The sequence below is a fragment of the Furipterus horrens genome, unplaced genomic scaffold (assembly GCF_987537825.1).
Source record: "Furipterus horrens unplaced genomic scaffold, mFurHor1.1.pri manual_scaffold_11, whole genome shotgun sequence".
Taxonomy (NCBI): domain Eukaryota; kingdom Metazoa; phylum Chordata; class Mammalia; order Chiroptera; family Furipteridae; genus Furipterus; species Furipterus horrens.
Window position 1 is genome coordinate 57530686 of NW_028327181.1, and position 21008 is coordinate 57551693.

The 21008-nt window shown below is 42.3% G+C and overlaps 1 protein-coding gene across 4 annotated transcripts in view; it reads left to right on the plus strand.

The window, feature by feature from the left end:
- The window catches only part of ZZEF1 (zinc finger ZZ-type and EF-hand domain containing 1), a 104130-nt gene that overhangs the window by 48049 nt on the left and 35073 nt on the right, over positions 1-21008 (plus strand). For all 4 annotated transcript variants that reach the window (XM_090291455.1, XM_090291457.1, XM_090291456.1 and 1 more), the window contains exons 25-36: positions 932-1080; positions 3034-3274; positions 5855-5934; positions 7989-8082; positions 8784-9252; positions 9945-10109; positions 12610-12729; positions 13454-13615; positions 15438-15567; positions 17429-17567; positions 19139-19304; positions 19902-20164. In XM_090291455.1, coding sequence (XP_090147581.1) covers positions 932-1080; positions 3034-3274; positions 5855-5934; positions 7989-8082; positions 8784-9252; positions 9945-10109; positions 12610-12729; positions 13454-13615; positions 15438-15567; positions 17429-17567; positions 19139-19304; positions 19902-20164 — 2178 coding nt within the window. The remainder of the gene's footprint in view (positions 1-931; positions 1081-3033; positions 3275-5854; positions 5935-7988; positions 8083-8783; positions 9253-9944; positions 10110-12609; positions 12730-13453; positions 13616-15437; positions 15568-17428; positions 17568-19138; positions 19305-19901; positions 20165-21008) is intronic.

The window sequence follows — 21008 nt, forward strand, 5'->3', positions numbered from 1 at the left end:
GAAGACCAACGTGGTACTCTCTCTCTCTTGTTAAGTTGCCTCTACATAATGGAGGAGCAAAGGTATTGATAAAATTCCCTTTCTATTTCCTTTAAGCCAGACTAGGATAAAATGTGCACGTGACACCATGGGGCAGGACAAGTGTGGGAGGGAGCTGGTTTTTAGCAAAATTTCATTTTTTTTTTTGTAAGTGAATATTGGTATACTCCAACAAGAAGGCAGAAATATAGACTAAATTAATTTTATATCTTTTATGTGGATAGTTATGTAAATATGTGAATGTGGATTTTGTCTTTAAGTGATTTCCTTAACTTAGTTATAAAATTCATCCAAGAAACAAGCATTATAGAGAATAAAACTTTCAAGAGTATTTTATGTTTATATCATTTCTTGAGTTTTTCTGATTATAAAAGTAAAATATCAGAAAAATTGCAAGATGGAGAAAAGCCATTCTTAATCCTAATACCCAGGAATAACTTATTGTCAACATTTTCATTTATTTTTACCTAGTCTTTTTTCTATGTCTATTCATAAACACATAGATGATGGGTATTTAATTATCATTTTTTACAAACGTAAATTTATAAACTATGAACATTTTCCCATAATTCAACATTCCTAAATGGTCTCCTGTTATACCCTAGAGGCGGTTCACATTGCGTTTTCAGCTTGCTGTACAGATTAGTCATTTCAGAGACACCTTGTAACTGAAGCTGGCCCACAGGGTGGCAACCCTTCAGGGCTTCCCTGTGGTTTGGGTTCATCTAGGGTATGTGTTCATAAATTCCACAGTTACACTCTGGGAGATGGGCGGGAATCCCTCCAAGTCTTAATAATGCCCTACTTTTTAAACCTTTTCTTCAACAATTCAAAGATTCTTAGTCTATGAAGGGAAAAAATAGAATTCTTATAAGCCTTCTTTTCTTTCCAGAATTAGGAAGTAAGATGGCAGTACCTCAGGCAAAAATGGCATCAGTCCTGAACTCCCCCTTGTGGAAACCCGTCTTCAGGCATCAAGTATGTCCCAAGTTGGGACTAGAAGCAAGCTGGCCCACTCATCCAGAACAGGATAGTAAGGAGGTATTTACGCTTCTGTTGTCATCCTCTCTGGAATGGAAAATGTTTAGTAATAGTTACTACTTTAAGTTACAAATGTTTTTGTTTATATCTGATCACTCCCACTGAGCTGTTAGTTCCTTGAGGGCAGAAACTCTCTGTCATTCACTTAGTGTCCCTGCTGTGTACCGCTGGGCCAGTGCGTAATGGGTGTTCAGAAATACTGAGTGAATGGCTCTTCCGTGAAATATAGTAGGTGCGCAGTACATCTCTTGATGGAGTTATTAAACAAATAAGTTGAGTCTGTTTTTAGTCCCCACTCAGTCAAGCTTCAGAGTAAATGATTTATGCTTACTTGGTCTTCTTTGTGGACTGGTAGCTCACTATTCAGGCGTCTGATACTTAAAACACTAAGCAGGTCTGCCTGCTGTTTCTCCCTCATTTCTCCTTCCCTGTCTCTGCTCCACTACATTTCCTTCCTTCGTCCCTCCTCCCCGCGCTCCCGAGTTCCTCGGCTAATCACTGAATCCAGGGACTCTTCCTCTCCTTCACCTCTCTGTGAAATTCCGCTCCTTCAGACCCTCTCTTTTGATTCCATGTGAGTCCGCTGTCTTCTCTTACATCTAACTGCTGCATCAGCCTCTTTATTGACCTCTCTTATTCCTCCTTCTCTAAAGAGTAGGCTTCCTGCAGGCTTTCTCCCCTTCCTCCCCGCCCCCCAGACTTTGTCCTCTCTTCTCTCTCCTGCTGTCCCATCTGTGTGAGTAGTTCCAAAATGTCGGTACACGACTCTGGTTCTTCTCCCAGACTCGTCATGTACCTTCTCTCTTGTAGGTATTTCCATGTTAGTGTTCTGACTCCCGTTTAACTGAGCAGTGTACAACCAGGATGGCCACCTCCCACCAACGGCTCACCCCTACTGTTATCATTACTGTTCTCCTCAGCACTGAGCCACTGTCCCCCAGTATCACCTCTGCTCCACCTTGTTCTCACCTTTCTAGGCAGTTAGCTGCAAGCCCTGTGGATTTTTCCTTGTGATGTTCTTTTCTTTTCATTCCTCTGTCTCCATCTTTATCCAGACCCTCATCTTGCACTTGCATTGTTACATTGGTACCTACCAAGTTTTTTTTTTTTTTTTTTAAATACTGCATTATCTTGTCATTCCATTGCCAAGCACCATTAATGGCTCCCCATTGCCCACAGGGTGAAGTCTAAACTACTCAGTGTGACAGTCAAGGCTCTCTACAGTCTCCTTTCACCTTACCTATCTGACTCTAGTTCCCACCACCCCCAGCTGAGACTTCAGGCCAGGTCAGTCTCCCCACTGACTCTTAACTTCTGCGAATGTTTATGTTCCTCAGGGCCAAACCTGCCCAGTCTCCACAGTCCAGTCCAAAGCCCATATCCTCCACAAGCTTTTCTGAATTAGTTTAACTTGCCAGGAACTCTCTCCTGTAAATTCTCGGCACTGCCCTGGCTGGTGTGGCTCAGTGGGTTGAGCGCCAGCCTACAAACTGAAAAGGCGCCAGTTCTATTCCCAGTCAGGGCACATGCCTGGGTTGTGGGCCAGGTCCCCAGTTGGGGGCGCGCGAGAGGCAACTAATCGATGTCTGTCTCGCACATTGATGCTTCTCTCCCTCTCCTTTTTCCTCCCTTCCCCTCTCTCTAAAAATAAATAAATACAATCTTTAAAAACAATTCTTGGCACTGGGTGTCCCTTCTAGGCTTTGGCACTTCTTAATATTTTACTTTATGGTAATGCTAGTTTTAAAATTTTGATGTTTTATTTCTGTTTACCTTTTTACTTTTATTTTTTTTAACCCCTGTAGCTATCTGGTCTCCCCAAATAGATACAGACTTTCTGAGAGTATGCACTATGTTTTATACTTCTTCTTTGGCTTAGTGGGTGTTCAGTAAACTTTATTCTTTGCAAGAATGTCTTAAAGGTGACGTTGTTGTTGTTGTTGTTGTTCCCAGGTTAAGAACACCCCTGACGACCCCTGCCACCATTTTCTTCTTGATTTTGCACAGTCAGATCCTGCTCAGAACTTCTGTGGGCCATTTTCAGACCTTGTCAAAGGACTCATACAGGCATGTAGAAAACAGGCCCCAAAGACAGATATAGTTGCTGGTTCCACTATTGATCAAGCTGTGAACGCCACCTTTGCTGCTCTGGTGTATCGCACTCCAGATTTATATGAGAAGCTGCAAAAATATGGTAACTTATATTACAGGGAATATTTTTCATCTGAAGGCCAATTGCTAAGTTTTAAGAAAGCCTATCTTAAGTGAATAAAATATTTTGAAATATAAATATATTTCTACAGCTATAAACGTCATCTTGTTAGGTCTGCTTTGCCAGTCAAAAGATTGATGACCAATTTATAGTTAGCAACTAGAGTATATGGCAGGTTGCCTTGAGTTTCCTAATTAGCAGATAATTTGTCTTATCCAAGATTCTGATAGAAAACTGCCAAGAAGTTTCATGGAAAGAGAGCTTAACTTGGGCTATAGTACCAGCTCAAAAACTAGAAGTTGTGCAGCTTCAGGTTAACCGGACAACATTTCTGCTCCTCAGTATCTTTATCTGTAAAACGAGATTTGATTAGCTATAACATTCTGAGAAATTCTGATTAAAAGTTGTTTAGGTAATCGAATGTGCCCATAACTAAGGAGGAAAATGTCGGTATTAGTTCTTACCTTTAGACTTGCAGCTTCTTTTCAGCGTCACCCCTCTTGGCTTCCTTTGTTGATAGCCTGTCCACCGTCTCTTTACTCCGGGGACAGCATCTCCGTATATTTACTGTGTATGTAGCCTGAGCCTAACGGACCCACAGCGGGGAGAGTCTCTCTCTCCCCATTCATAATCGTTCAGGGGCAAAAACATTTCAAACCCTGCCTAAAGATGAGGTATGGGTTTTCCTGAGCACTTGGGCCGGGTATGTGCTGCTTCCATGGTGCAGATGAAATAAGCAGGAACAAATGCTTCCTTCCATTAGAGTAGGTAGTTGACTTTTGCTCTTATTATTATTATTATCATTGATATTAATATTGGAATTATTATCACTGCTACCTTTATTGCTGAATTCTTTGGATCTCATATGGCAGAATTTATTTCCTGATTTTTAAAACAACTTGATTTCTCCCTCAAATATTAATATCTCCTTTAAGAAGTTGCTCAAATAAATAAAATCACACTGAAACATGAGTGATACATGGAAACAGCTGGGGAATGGGGACAACAGGACCTCTATGGTTTTGAAAAAAATTAAGTATCTGTTTTATAAGTAAATTGTACTTAGAGAGCTGGACAATCTTTGTTACCTGTGGGGACTTTCAGTAGAGGGATGAAATCTTTGTGAGTTAAAAGCTTAGAAACAGGAAGTGTCCAGCTGGGGGAGTTCTGCAGCTCCTTTTCAAATCATGTTCTGATATCACATAACTGTTTGAAGTAGAGAAACACAATTAAATGTGAGAATTAGAAATATTTTGCTAACTATAGATTGCTCTGAGAATACCTACCACTGATGCTTTGAGGAGGACATACTTGGTCTCAGTTCCTTCTGTCCTGTCTTTAAGGACTGTCTGTGGGTTAAGCCTGAGCTACTTAAAGAGAGTCCTTGTCTAGCTAATTTGCTGCTGTTTGTCTAAAAATTGGTTATCCTTTTTGGTTAGAAATGTACAGGAGGAGTTTTTCAACTTGACTGAAAGCTACTTGAGGGCAGGGACCATGTCTGTTTTTCTCAGCATTGTATTCCTAGTGCCTGATATAGAGCCCAGCATATTCTAGACATTCAGGAAATAGTCATTGCATTATGCATTGGTTCAACAAGAGTGTCACACTGTTCTAGGACCTATATTCTGTCCCTTCTCTTCATCTAAAAACGAAACTATAAAAATACCTATTCGTGTAGAAACTTACAACATACAGAAAGGCTTAAAATATTTATCAACTATAATCCCACTACTCGGAGAACACCTCTATTAACATTTTTCTGTATATCTACCTGGCCTTTTGTGTAGTTATATGTATATATGTACACACATATCCATATATACATATAGGGTGGGGCAAAAGTAGTTTATAGTTGTTCATATGGAAAATAATAAATAATAATACAAGAATAAACTTTTTTTGTGTACCCACAACTGTAAACCTATGTTTGCTTCACCCTATATATGTTTTTAATATATATATTCTTTATAAATAAGACAATTTTTATACTTTTAAGATTTTGTTTATTTATTTTTAGAGAGATGGGAAGAGAGGGAGAGAAGCATCAATGTGTGGTTGCCTCTCATGTGCCCCCAACTGGGGACCTGGCCCACAACCCAGGCATGTGCCCTGACTGGGAATTGAACCAGCGACCCTTTGGTTCACAGGTTGGTGCTCTTACCCACTGAGCCACACCAGCCAGGGCCATACTGTTTACTTAATATATGCCATGAAAATTTTTATATGTCAGTAATTATTTTTTTTACTCAGTTTTAGTGTTTTTATTTTACTTTTGATATTTTTATATCTTTCATATTTTTGCTTTTAATATTTTACTCACTTTAATAGTGTGTTTATTTCAGATGTTGTTCATTTGAAAAAAGTCAGTTTGAAGAATCCAGTACAGCTATTTGTGGCTTAATTGATCATTTCTTTTTCCTAAGCTTGTCTTAACCACCCTCAATGTGTGAGGGTCAGGGGAAGGACTTCTTCTGTGGTTAGGTTTAGAAGCTACTTTGCGCTAATGTTGCTGTAGTGAACTGTATTAACTGAATGTAATCTCTTCATCTCTCCTTTCCCCAGTAAACAGTGGGGGCAAGACAGCCCTGAGTGAGGAATTTGCACAGGTGTATTCCTTGGCAGATGGGATTCGAATATGGATGGTAAGATTTTCCTTTGCATGTGATTTTTATATTTTTAAAATTTTCCCACCATGATATCATGGTATATAACTCTCAAGAAGATAACTTTAAGAATGTTTCTTAAAATTTAGTAGCATGAATAGATATAAAGAAATTTAGAACCCTTGAAACCATAATTCAGTGAGTGTTGAGAAAGTTGAGAGTAAACAGGGTTCAGTTGAGTGCCCCCCCCGCCCCCAACATCCTTAGTAACCCCAAAGGCCAGGAGGGAAAGCAAGCTTTAGATACTGGGAAGCCACGGATGCTGTTAGTCAGGGGAGGGGCCTCTGTCAAAGGAGAGGCCTTTCTGCGTGTTAGAAAAGTAGTTCTGCAGCATTGTTTGCAGCAGCAATAAACTGGAGAAACAAAGGAGAATGGACAAAGATTTCGTATTCTTTTACTATTATAATACTATATACAATGCAAAATGACAATAATACAACACTACAATTGGAAGGAAGTAGAGCTGCATGTATCATCATGGATGGTGCTCACAAACGTGATGATGAGCAGAAACTAGCAAGCTGTACATGACTGCATGGGTATGGGATTCCTTATATAAAATGCAAGCACAAACCAGGTCTGTGTGTTATCTGCCTAAATGTGTAGTAAAATTATGCAAATGCATGGAAAAGATAAACACAAAAATCAGGAGAATTGTTTTTATTTCTTAGGCATGGAGATGACCACCTATATATCAGTCTTATTTTTATATATTCACAATCATCTTAAATATTGTATAGTAAATGGGGAAAATGTCTTTAAGTAGAGGATGGATAATGAGATTGAAAGTAGAAGACTAATTGTGATAATTAGATGAGGATGGCTTCTGCTACTTAGAAGATAAAATAATCAGACTTTGTAGTTGATGTGAGTGGTAAACAGGGTGGAAGTTAGGACTGCTCCCATGTCCCTGGGTTAGGTGACTTGGTGGATGGTAGAAACATTGACCAGAATAGGAAAGGTGGTCGGTCTTGGATCTGAGGGCGGGCAGGCAAGTTCAGGAGGACATCTGGATCATCTGAGACATCTGGCTGGAGAACTAAGTAAATGTGAAAGAATCTAATTGGCTGATGTGTCACAGAAATGTCAAGGTTGAGAAGGAAGAACTTTAAATCATGGGTAATAGTTTTTTTTTAAATGTACAAGTTTATCCAAGAGCACACAGCCTTGGGCAGGATCCACAATGATTGGAACATACTTGGTGTCCCAAAATACTGGATAGATAGATGGAAGCCAAAATGAACAGGATCTCAAAAGAAACTAAAAGGTATTGTCTTCAGAATGGTAGGAGAATCAGAAGAGCATGTTGACAGAGAAACCAAGGCAGTAGCAGCCGTTTAAGAAAGACTCAGTTACCACATAGCAGTTCAAGTAAAGAAGATATAGCAGTTGCCAAGGCACACTGCAGATCGTGCTTCTGGTTTTAGCCCAGCGCAGACTGCTGACAGTTGGACAAGGTGCCAGCTTTCTCTCCAGGACTTTGGCCTCTCATAAATCACGTGTGGCTTTCTGCCTGGGCTTTCAGCACTGGGATCCAATTGTGACCATTGCCTGCATTGACACTAGAAGCACCGTTCTCTGCCTGGCAGTCTAGGCATCACTTAGAGGTGCCTCATTCAAGGTAGAGCAGAGATCAAATTTTGGTCCATCGTCTGCAGCAAACTGGGTGTATGGCCCTTGCAAGACCCTTCACTTCTCTGGACCTCTGCTTATTTATCTGTACTAGGTCAGCCTTAGATAAGGGCCCTTCTAGCTCCAGTGTTCTAGAATTTTTTAAATAATAGGGTCATGGGTACAAAATACCTCCCAAATAACGCATATTTGAAAAGAAGGTAGTTTTGCAGACACACCTTTAGATAGCTTCACAGCCTGGATTAGTTCTAGGACTAACAAAAACAGGTCCTCATCAGCTGAACGGTAACTGTCATGTTCCCCATGCTCGCAACACGGTGTGCTTTTGAGGTAGTTTGCCGTGGCTGCCCGTGCTGCTGTGCCTGGACAGCCTAATTATGTGGCTCATTTCCTCCCCTCAGCTAGAGATGAAGCAGAAGTCCCTGGTGAGCCTGGGCCACGAGGCCGAAGAGAAGCGTGGGTCAGAAGCGGCTGAGTCGAACCCCGAGAGCCTGGGTGAGTGCGCCGGCACCAGCTGTCACCCTGGGCCTCCAGCTCCGTTTCCCAGAGAACGAATGGCCCGTCTTTGGACAAGTTCAGCTGAAGCGGTGTTGACCTAGGGAGGGTAACAAGGCACTAAACGTAGCTTCTGAGGAAGTAGAAGCTTTCTTTTTTACTTCTTTCTAAATACTTCTTTTAGGAGGCATCAGGTGCTTTTAGAACCACATCTTGTTATGTTTTGAAAGTGTGCTGACATTTATTCAGTGAAATTAAGAAATTACTGTTAAATTTTTTAATGATATTATGGTTATGTTATTTTTTAAAACTTTTTAGAGAAATATACTGATGTTTTTACACTGAAGTAACGTGATGTCTGGAATTTGCATGGCAGTGGGGAGTGGGTGAAACTGGACTGGCCTTAGGTTGATAACTATTGAAGCTGGCCGAGAGGTACATGGAGGGCATCTTTTTACTGTTCTCCCTATGTGTATGTTTGAAAATGTCCACGCTAAAACTTTTTTTAAGTGTGCTGGTAGTGCTGGGAAGATTTTGGTTTTTGTAATGAGATAAAATTCAATTCTATTCTGGCAGTAGATATGTGTATCACTGTATGAATGAAGGTTTTTCTTGTCCTAAACTATGACGTTTAAATAGATCATTTTCTCTCTCAAACTAGGCCATAAGTGTAATTTTTACTTTTTTCTTTTTGCATTTAGCGAAACAGTGTATTCAGAAGAGTGTTCTCCTACTAAAGTTTTTGCCTGTGGGTATAAGTTCAAAAGAAAGTTGTGACAAGTTGGTGACTACAGATGAAACTGATCATCTGGCACCGCTTGACAGGCGCCAGAGGACAAGCTCTGTGGTGGAGGAGCATTTCCAAGCCTCCGCATCTCCCACGGAGGCAGCGCCCCCTGCTGCGGGAGACAGGAGTCCTGGCCCAGATGTCCAGCTGAAGCTGCCGCCCAGCGGGGGCCCTCCTGCCGCAGAAGTGCCCTCTACCCCAGCCGAAGAACCCTCGTCACCTTCCACTCCCACTCGGCGGCCCCCCTTCACCCGCGGGCGACTGCGGCTACTCTCCTTCCGATCTGTGGAGGAGGCCAGACCCGTGCCCACAGTAAAAGAGAAGTACCCTGTGCTGAAGGATGTCATGGACTTCATTAAAGATCAGTCACTCTCCCACGAGAGGTGAGCCAGGCATGACCTTTCCAGCACTTTCTTTTTTCAAGCCATAGATACCTAGTCCACTCAAAGGCTTGAAAACTCATGTTAAAAATGAGCAAATAATACTTGAAGGTTAGAACAAGATTTGTTTTAAAATGTTTAAGAACAAAAATTAGTGATTTTGTTCTTCCTTTCAAGAAGTATTTTTTCACTTAAGATTTGTACACAATTCTGTATATAAATTATATCTCAATAATGTACTGTTAGGGTTAAAAAAAGGAACATTTGTTTTGGTAGCTGCCACTTACAACTTTTGTCTTATTTTAACTGTGGAAGAAATTTAGAATTTGGTGTTGTCAATGAGCCTACATCTCTGAAAGTATTTCATGTTTTAATTTCGTATCCGAAGAATCAAGGTTTTGTCTCTATGGGGAAGTAAAGACATCAAGGATCAAGGTTCCTTTTTACTTAATTAATTGTTTTATATGGGTTGTTGTGCTTCTGGACAGGTGGTGTGGCCTGATTGGTCATGCTGCTGAGTAAGGAGCACAAGTAGCAAACAGATATTGACACCCACCTGAGTGATATTTCTGACACCTCATGATAGTGTTTCTGTTGTATTAATATGGCATCAGAATTTGGGTGGAGGGTATGTTTTCTTTCTGCTCCAGCTCAAGAGTTTTCTGGGTGTTTCTGACTTTGAGTTCTGTCTCCAGTGTTGTAAAGGTTCTTTCCTTGAGGAAAGCCCAAGCCCAGAGCATCCTCGAAGTCCTGAGAATAATTCAGTATTGTGCAGAATCCCTTGGGCAGCCTCACTGCTTCCATCCGCCTTATATACTTTTTCTGTTGGAACTTCTGACATGCCAGAAAGAGTTCACCAAGTAAGTACAAATTAGAAGTCTGCGAGGAAAACATGCAAGGGTCATTTTAAAGAAATCTTTGTCTTCTCTAATTAATAATTCTGTCTTTTCCATGTAAGAATCAAATTTATGTTTTTGGTTACCTCATTCTCTCATCCTCAGGAAAAATGTGTTCTAGTTATCCTTCTAGTAAGTAAATACCAGGAACGTGTTTATATCTCCTGATGAGTTCGTCAGCTTTATTTTGCCAGACAGTGAGGATTATATTCCCTGTATACCTATACTCATCATTTGGCTCCTGGAACTGTGAGATAAATTTAATGCTTATTTACAGTAATGATATTAATCTAGGTAATACCTCACAAGGTGGTTCTAATATGCACGCAGCAAATACTTACCGAGCCCTGGCTGGTATGACTCAATGGGCTGAGTGCTGGCCTGTGAACCAAAAGGTTGCTAGTTCGATTCCCAGTCAGGGCACATGCCTGGGTTGTGGGCCAGGTCCCCAGCTGAAGATATGTGAGAGGCAACTGGCAGTCTCTCCCTGTCTTTCTCCTTCCCTTTCCCCTCTCTCTAAAAATAAATAAAATAAAAATCTTTAATACTTTATGAGTGTTGACTGTGCCAGGTGCTGATCTAGGTGTTGTATATACATACAGCAGTGGACAAGGCAGACCAGATCCTTGTTTTACTGGGGAAAGGAACTCCTAGGATTTTGGCGTGAGCAGTTGAGTGGCTGGCGATGCATTTTGCTGAAAAGAGCATGGAGGAAACAGACTGGGGAGAAACTCTAAAGCTTTAGTTTGGCCATGTTAAGTTGGAACTGCTTCTTTCACATCCAAGTAAAGATACCAAGAAAACAGAGACAAGAGCCTAAAGTTTTGGAAAGAAACCAGGAGTAGGGGTGAAATTTGGGTACTATCAGCATATAGATGGCATTGAAAGCTGGGAGACAGGTGAGACCTCAACAGAAAGAGCACAGAGATGGACAAAAAGGGGGGCTGAAGGCTGAGCCTTAGGGGCACTTTATTTAGACATCAAGCAGAGGAAGAGTGGAGTGGTCGCAGAGAGCGAGACCCGGGGGGACGGTGCCATAGAAGCCGAGAGAGGGAGGAGCGGCTGGTTGTGTGAGACGCTGACGTGAGAGGCTGCGTGGGAGAAGACACACTGGATTCGATAATGGTCTCACTGAGGCCATGAGGCCGAACCCACGTGCAGTGGGTTCAGACGAGAATGGAGTGGGGGCGATAAAATGCAGAGAAAGACTGTGGATATTATTTCAAGAAATTTGCCCTTGAGGAGCAGAGGAATAGGACAGTAATTGGAGGCGATATGGCATCAACTGAGGGTTTTCACTGATGGGAAGGAGTCTATAATGAGGAAAACGATGCAGGAAGAAGGGGTTCAGTGTAGCAGCAGTTGCGTAAGAAGAGACAGAGCCAGGGAGACTATCTGGGATAGCAGGAAGAAACACAGCGTGGCCAGAGATGCACGATGGGAGAATTCCTGTATGATGATTTCTATTAAAAAATAAAATATGAGAATAATCATCAGCTAAAAATGGTTTAGGAGGAGGTAGTGGCAGTTTGAGGAGAAGTAGGAAGGTTTAAAGTAGTAACAATTGAGAAAGCCAATTTGAGTGCTTATTTGAGAGTTATGGTTGTGAATTTAAAGTGATACTGGTCAGCTTGGTTGTGTGCTGTTTCTTCCAGCAACACTTAGCTGTTTTGACTTGGAATAAGATTTCTTAGGCAAGTACGTGGAGGGAGAGGAAAGCGAAGGAGTTGGTGACTGCGAGGGCGTGATTGGCCGTGGACTCTAAGCTGAGAGCCGAGAAAGCATGCTGGGCATAGCAGGTAGTGAGCACGAGGGAGCACCATGGGCTGGGGCTCCTGGGATTGAAAAGTGCTGCTGTGGGAGTCCCAGCGCAGGCGAGTGGGATGAGAGGTTGTGCTCAGGGTAGGGTGCTCTAAAGTAAGGATTTCAGAGATAATGCCGTGACTGTGGTGACAAGGCCAAGGAAGTGACCATCAGGCTAAGGTGGCCAAGGGGGTGGAAAAGATCACTGGGGGTGAAGATGACAGAGAATCCAGGGACAGAGGGACTGGGGCATCATTCCTAAGGATATTGAGGTCTCCAGGGTGACAAAGATCAAGGTAGCAAAGTCAGTGAGCTTGGTGCTAAAGTCATCAATGAAGAGAGGCAGAAGGGTGGGCAGGACTCCATGGGAGTAATTTGTGAAAAATACTTAACACAGTATCTGGCACTCAAGTAGTGGTGGGAGGGTGGGTTTTATATTAGCAAAGGAAGATTCATTGTATTTCCACACTCCTGTGGGCAGCCCTCTTGACCCAGGCTCTTCTGCCTGTACTTTTGACGCTACTGTATTTGCATTTGCTTAAGTTTCTGGGCCACTTCATTCAGCCTGCTTCTTCCTGGCTCTTTTTTGTGTGAGGAATAATGGTTATTAAGTAAATGATATTCTAACAATTAAGTGACCCGTGGTTTCCTCTGTTTCTAGTTATTTTGGACACTTGGAAGGCTGTGGTGCAGACCTACACAAAGAAATACGAGACACTTACTATCGATTTGTCCTCTTTCTGGTCAAAGCAATCAAAGGATTTAGTAGCATAAATGACAGGTACTGGATAACTTTATAATTTCTAGGGAAAAAATTATGCTTTTTCTGATTTTAATATTAGTAGAAAGTATAGAAAAGTACAAAGAGTAAAATGAAAATAACCCCAATCTTACCATCTGGAGCTAATTGTTAATATTAACTTATTAGTATAATTTCTCCAAGCTTTTTTTGTTTTTTTCTATATGGCATGTACAGTTTTTTAAAGGAGATAGGTTTGGTTTATCTAAGAATTTGTAGCTTGTTATATTCAGTTTTTAATGTAAATGCCATGTACACTTTTAAAACAAATAATAAAGCCATTTCCAACTCTTCTCCATGGTAAGTGGTTTATACATAAACCTTAAACCAATTATTTCTTCTCTGCATCAAAGTTGCATAACGTCAGATGCATAATCTAAGTGGGGACTGGCCCTGCTCTTGCTATTTATTGAGAGGTGATTTTTACTATTCAGCCCGTTACCATCAGGTGCCCCCACTGTGGTAGTCCTGGCAAGCTGGAAACCTTACTCTGCGCTTTCACAGCTCTTCTGTTTAAGCTGTCCTGTGAGCAGGCTTTGTACGGAGTATGAGAAACTTGAAAAGAGATGTAAGGAACCCAAACCAGCAATCTGGAGTTCCCTTGTCTTTCCAGTTCCAATTAAACCAGCTCTCCCCCTTGCATTGTGTCTGTTGTCCCTGTTGGTGATGTGCAGCCTTGGTCATTTCACCTTTATGGCCTCTTTAGATCCTTGCTGCCTGCCTTGTCCTGTGTCCAGACGGCCCTGCTTCACCTTTTGGATATGGGCTGGGAACCCAGTGATCTCACCTTCTTTGTTGACATTCAGTTACCGGATCTCCTCATGAAAATGTCACAAGAAAATATAAGTGCGCATGACAGCACCATCAGGTAAGAACACAACCCTGCACTCTGCAGTTCCTGGGGGAGAGTATGAAATACAGGCATCGCAGCACAGGGTTCAGTGCCTGGACTCTGGAGCGAGACTCTGTGACAGCCTGGTTTTGCCACGTACCAGCTGGATGGCCTTGGGCAAGTTATTTACCCTCTCCCTGCCTCAGTTTCCTCATCTTCAGAGCAGGAGATAATGCACCTACCTCTCAGGATGGTTGGGAAGAATGAGTTCTATGTCCCAGTGTTTGGACCAGTGCATGGTTGTGTATGTAAGTTAGTTGGTGGTGGTTGTATTGTACACATGGAGGATGAGGATCCCTCTGCATTTTTGGAGACTAGTAAAGCTTGTTAAATTGGAGAATCCTTTTCTATATATTTTGTGTTATATACGTATGTGGTTTTAGCCACTCTAACCTCTTGCACATTATAAGGACTTAACACATGAGAAAAAAACAGTATGTGAAAGGTTTTTTTTCTTTCCACTTTTCATGAGTGTCTTTCTGCCCTGCTCAAGTTACCCATTAACCACTCATGTGGGTAGAAAAGTGAGAAGAGAATGGGAAAAGAAAAGCAAGAGGAGAGAATTAGGAGGAAATAAATGAATGAGTTAACACCAGAATAGTTATCATTCGGAAGATCATTCAGAAGAGGTATTCTGGGAAAAAGAGGTAGGAATAAAGCTGTCGCTTTGTTCACCAAACCTCAGCCATTGCTCTGCTGTCAGAGGGAGCTCTTGGCTGAGAGAGGGGACACAGAACAGGGGGCGCCAGCACGCTGGCTCTGTACCTGTCAGTCTGCTCATGGCTTCAAGCTTTGTCTGCACCTATGGGTAGAGTCCTTGGGGTGGGACCACACCCTTGCCTCCCAGTCCCTGGAAGCACCTTGCCCAGAGCTGAGTCTGAGCAGGCCTGAAGTCAGTTTGTTGGAACACATGAATGAACAGATGTGTATTTGTTGGTTGGTAATTTATTTTGCACTTGGTGTCGAGCACCTCACTTTGTATTTAAAATTCTGGTTGCTAAAACGAACTGTAAACTGAAAAAAATGAAGATTTATAATTTTGCACCTAAGGAGCCCCCTGGATTGTTTATAAGAAACTATTTGAAATGAGGAAACTGAGGACCAGGGCTGAGTGCTGTGGCAAGGTCTTGCAGTAGCTAGTGGGAGAGTCAAAGCCCCAGGGTCTGCTGATTTCCTTCTCATGCTGATACCTCCAGGGTATGCTGAGCATGACCACATCAGACTTTTTAAAAATAATAACTATTTGGCTCCAGTACCTGGCACATAGTAGGTTCACCACAAATGGTTGTCAAGTACAATTATGCCATGTAGGTACAGCTTTTAGTTCTAATTCCTCACCCATTGTAGTCTGCCCTGCAAAGGTCATCTCCCGTTTGATTGGTATACAGTCACACCTCGGTGCTCATCAGCTTCAGAGCCCATCCTGCCCTGTACTCGTCACGTTTTGACGAGAAAAACATGTGTCAGCACCCAGCACTTGCTCGGGGCTCATTGAACTTGCTAGAACTTGTATGAGTCACGATACCACCCCACAAGAGAAAATGCTTCATCATTCAGTACTTGTCGGTTTCAGCCCTCATCACAAGTTCCGGAACTAATTAATGACAAGTACCAAGGTACCACTGTGTATTTATCAAACATCTGGAAAATCCTGGGATTTTAAAAAGCAAATTGACGTCTTCCCTTCAGAAGTTTAAAAATACCCCCTAATTTAGACCTATAGGACACAGTCTACTAACCAGCACTTTCCTGGATGGTTGGGAGAGGCATGCTTTCTCTCTTTATGTCCTTCTTACAGCCAATGGAGTGAAGAAGATGAGCTTGCTGATGCCAAGCAGAATTCAGAATGGATGGATGAGTGTCAGGATGGCATGTTTGAGGCCTGGTATGAAAAAATAGCCCAGGAAGATCCAGAGAAGCAGAGGAAAGTAAGACATTTCAACTAGAGTAATCTAAAGTGATTTGCTAGGAGTTTGGAGAGGAGAGTTGGCCTGGGGAAGTGCCAGCAGGCTGTCTCCTCAGGGAACTCAGTCGGCAGACAGTACCTTAGTGAGTCCACTGTCACTGATCATGGTCGTTAACTTGAGGGGCCCCGAATACTGACCTGACAACACTCAGCAAGTGACTCCCTCTCATAGAACTAGACTCAGAAAACTGGTTCATAATATCAGGTGCCAACTTATTAATTTACAGTGAGAAATAGAATTACTGAAGGCTCTGGCCTCCTGTAGGCAAGCAACATGGAAAGCCACGTTTCAGTCAGAAGGTTGCCTGGCGAGCATGGAAGCAGCCGTTGTACATACATGGAGTCAGAGTTCCAGGATTCGCGTGTGGAAAAGCGGCAGGCTCAGCTAGCCTGGCATGCTGTCTTCCCCATTAGGTGTTTATCTGTCACCGCCACATCGTACCAGGCATCTCCTGCCTCAGATTCATTAATTTTCTTAGTATTGCATGCCTACTATGTGCCAGTTACTTTGCTCAGATAGCACTTCTGTGGTGCTTGTACGGAACACACCCACTTGGCCTTTCAAACACGAGTTTTTCTCTCGTGTGTGTTAATGTCTTACTGGGAGCTACTCTGTAGTTTCAGAGTGACTTGGCATATTCGCTCTGATTTGCTACTGTCTGGTGACTTAGTGATTGATTTCCCTTAGTTCCAAGCTATAGAGAGAAATTGTACTGTGGCCTCCAGGTACTTTCCAGTAGAACAATTTGCTTGTTCGTGAAACAGTGCCATTACCATCTCCCCAGAAAGTTTTTCTTTTTAAGTACCAGTAAACAGTGCTGCTTCTGCAGTGTTTCCTGTACCCTTGTCCACCCAAGTACCCAAGCCAGAAATCTGGATGTTGTTCTTGACCCTTCCCTTTTACTGGTCCCCATATCTAGTCAGTCTCCAAGCACCTGCCTCTGCCTCCGTAACACCTCTCAGAGCTGCCCACCTTTTGCAGCCTAGCTCACTGCCCGGTTCAGCCCTTACCACCTGCCGTGGAGTTGCTTTAACACTGCCTGTCCTGGTCAGTTGCCCTGACTCTAGCCTTGCCTCCTTCAATCCAGTCTTCACTTAATAACCAGATGACCTTTTAGAATTCTCAAATCTGACCACATTAGTCTTCTATTTCAAAATGCTCATTGCCTCCTTAGACTAGCATTGGAGGGGCTTCGTGGTTTAACCCTTCTGACTTTATCTGGCTATCCTCCCTTCCTGTTATGTTCTATATACTGAATGACTGCCACATAAATTTCAAAATATGTGGGATGCAGCTAACGCAGTACTTAGAGGAAAGTTTGTAACTTTAAATTATTACATTAGAAAAGGTCTAAAATATGAAGTTTTCACTGTAAGAAATTGGCAGGGAGGAAGCACTTTAAAACCAAATAGGTAGAAAGAAGGAAACTGAATAAATGAGAAGAAACTGGTTAAATAAGAGATGAACAAATGTTGCCTTCTGTAGAACATGTTATTGCTTTTATCTGGCACACTCCCCACCCTTAACTCCACCCGATTAATATCTATTTGTTCCTCAGGTCACAGTTGAGGAATTATCTCCTTTGAAAAACCAAACACCCATTGATGTCCCTCCTAAATATGCTTACCCAAGCCCTTACTATACTGTCATCTGTTTGCTTGAGGGAATTCCTGACTAGATACTAAGCTCCTTCATTTCCTAATCCTAGTACCTAGTACAAATGCCTGGAATATCTTAAGTACCTATTAAAGGATGGATTGATGAATGAATAGAGGCCATATCAGAAAGTTTGTCGGGTGATTGTGTTTATTTCACCTTACAGATGCACATGTTTATTGCTCGCTACTGTGACCTGTTAAACGTGGACATCTCCTGTGACGGCTGTGATGAGATTGCCCCCTGGCATCGCTACAGGTGTCTGCAGTGCAGCGACATGGATCTCTGCAAAACCTGCTTCCTGGGTAAATCTCCTGGTCCCAGTATGCCATACCCGAAGTAATGACCATTTCTGTTCTCTGTGATCTTGTCAATTTTTAGACTCTCATTGTACTAAATAAAAATACTGCCCAGTGGTATCCTCTGACTTGTTGGCAAATAAGAGCCTTATCTCCTCAGCTGAATTGTAAGCTCCAGAGCTCTGTTACCTTATATGTTTTCATCTTCCTTCATGCAGGATGAAGGCACTTGATGAATACTCAGGACCAATGAATGTACTTTTAGTTGAGTTTGCAGGAAATTATTTTTCTCTCTGAATCATGCAGTGTTTAGAAATAGTAAAATACTTACACACAAAAAGCAAACTTCAAAAATTCTTGAATACTCTTGACCTGCAGGTACTGAGGTAAAGCAAACTGATAGTAGTGAGCAGCTGAGTGACCTTCGTGTGTGTGGTCCAGTTGTAAAAGATACAGCCCCTGACCTGGAAGCATTTAGTCATAGCAGGAGACTGGACATGTCTATTCTAGTACAAGAGTGCGCATGCTGAGTTACAGATGAGCAATACAGATTATTCTGGAAAAGTTCAGAAGTCATAGCAGTCACTGCTGTAGGGAAGGCTTGTGGAGGAAGTTGCACATGAATTGCTGCTCTTTGAAGAAAGTTAGACCTGGGTGATGTGAAGGCGACATGGGAGAGTGCATCGCCATCCAAAGCAGAGCGAGGCCAGGGCCAGAGGAGTGAGCATTTAGATAGACATGCTCAGGTGTCCAGCTGAGAGATGGGAGAGACCGATGGGGCCCAGATTGTGGGACCCCGAGATACCAGGCTGAGGAATTTGAATGAGTCTACAGACGGCAGGGAAGGCTTTTTAAGTGGGTTTTTAACCTGATCAGAACTATGCTAGAGGAAGGTGGTTCTGTTCGTTTGCGTTTCCCTTAGAAGGTCAGTCTCAGTGGTGACACGGGGATTAGTGCCTGGACTAGGTTTTTGGCAGTGGGAACAGAAGTGGGTCAGGCATGAGGAGCAGTAAGTAGAGTCTGACAGTGTTTGGAGAACCACTGGACTTTTAGATTAAGAAGGAGACCAGAGCAGTCAGTCTCTTTTGTGATTAACATACTTTCTCACTCATGAGGTCTGGGGTTTTGAAGTTTGTTTCCATCTCTGATTCTGGAATGAAAACGTAAGAACAAAAACTAAATCATTCCTCAATGCTTATTATCAAAATACACAATAGATGTTTAATACCTGTTAGAGGAGACGGCATGGGAGATAGCTCACAAATTGGTGCATGGGCTTGTTTCTGGCTAATGGTAGTCGTAATGGAGATTGGTAATCTGTTTGATCAAGCTCTGTTGCACTAGAAAAGGAGGTCATTCCGCAGTACTGTCGTTAGGAAGTTCAATGCCGAGAATATTGTTCATATATATGATCAGAGCCACTGGGCAGAATGCCCTGGTCTCCAGGAAATGCCTGTGGCCCCTGACACCCTGAGGAATGAATTGGGAACAGTCCTTCTGGGGTTGGTTTAGGTTTGGAAGCAGCCCTTCCAAGGGCCCTTTGCCCAACCCACCTCACACTGATACTTTCCCCCCAGGTGGTGTGAAGCCTGAGGGCCACGGGGATGACCATGAAATGGTCAACATGGAGTTTACCTGTGACCACTGCCAGGGCTTGATCATAGGCCGGAGGATGAATTGCAACGTGTGCGAGGACTTTGATCTTTGCTATGGATGCTATGCAGCAAAGAAATACTCCTATGGGTATGTCTCAGAGGGCCTCTAACCCTGTAGCTTTTTCTTCATGAAGTCCTTTGCTAATTTTTATAATTAAAAAACCTTTCATTATAAAATGTTTTAAACATACCCATAAGTAAAGAAACTAGTACAATGGATCCCCAGGATCCCCATTGCCCAGATTGAACAATTAGGAAGAGTTTGCTATGTGTGCTTAACTTATTTCTTCCCTTTTTTTCTTTGTTAAAGTATTTTTAAGCAAATTACAGACCTTAAATCATTTCTTTTCTACTTACTTTATACCATCTTTAAAAATTATGGGCATTTTCTCACATTGCCAAAATGCTATAAACCAAACCCTGAAAAATTTCTCCATAAGGAATTCTTACATCTGGTTTTCATAGACAGTTTTGGGGGTTCTGAAATCCTAAAATGATAGGTACAGTGTTTGCATTTGTTAATCTTCCTGGGTGAGGACCCCTACTTATGTTTCAGGTTCAGGAACTGTAGCTTAGAGGTCATGAAGGCTTCGTTGTGACCATGCATGCGCTCCCCTGAGGCCCTGTCCTCCTTTTTGGAGGCTCACAAAGGTGTGTAGGCCTTAAAAAGGTCTTGTCTTTGCAGCCATTTGCCTACTCACAGTCTCACTGCCCACCCGATGGTGACCATCCGCATCAGCGACCGACAGAGGCTCATCCAGCCCTACATCCACAACTACGCCTGGCTGCTCTTTGCTGCCCTGGCTCTCTATAGTGCCCATCTGGCCAGCTCAGAGGAAGTGGATGGGGAGAAGCTGGATCCACAGGCCCGCAGCAGCGCCGTCACCCTGCGGAGCCAGTGCATGCAGCTCGTCGGGGACTGTCTCATGAAGGCTCACCAGGGAAAAGGTAATTGTTCTCATGCACAGAAACCAAACCAACCCTCAGCCACTTGTGGAGGAAAAGCCCCAGCAGAAGTGAAACAGTCTGCTCGCTTTAGAGGCTCCAAAACACAGTTCTCCACAAGACGTGCTCACCCTGGTATGGAACTTTATTTTAATTCCCAAATGCATTTGAGAGAAACGTTGGCATTAAAGTAGCACTTAGTTTCTCTAAAATATGCACATGAAGATGTAAAATAAAGTAATAATTAGTACTCTTGATGTCTGTGGATGATTTAGTATTTGAATCTATCAGACTTAACTTTGCCAAAGGAATTTTCCGCCTTTTTTTTTAACCTGGTGTATATATTTGCTTCCACCACACAACTGTATTCTAGATGAAGCTATTTATAACTAAAATTGTTTGACTAATAGAATATCTAGATGATTTTGACTTTACTAAAGGGTGCTAAGGAGAAAATAACATGAATGTTTAACTTCTGAGACATTTAAATTCCTTTCAGAATATGTAATGGACTCCCTGTTCTAGTAAATATGGGGGAAATCAGATCTGTAATAGGTAGCAGGTGGGCATTATCACTGCTTCATAGCTGTTTTGGTATCTATTTGCCAGTGGGAATTTAGAAATCCAGTTGTGTGAGGTGACTATAAAATGTTAATGTCTATGATTTTCTAAGTAGACAATCCTATTGTATCTTTTATGTTCTGTTGTTAACAAAGCACAGGTATCCTCTGCTATCCAGACTTTTGGTGTCTGGAATCGGGAGCTGAATAGATCTGATAGCCAGGGAGGTTTGTATTGAGTACTCTTCGGCTTGGTTTGTAAAGAATTCATTCATTTATTTCTATAA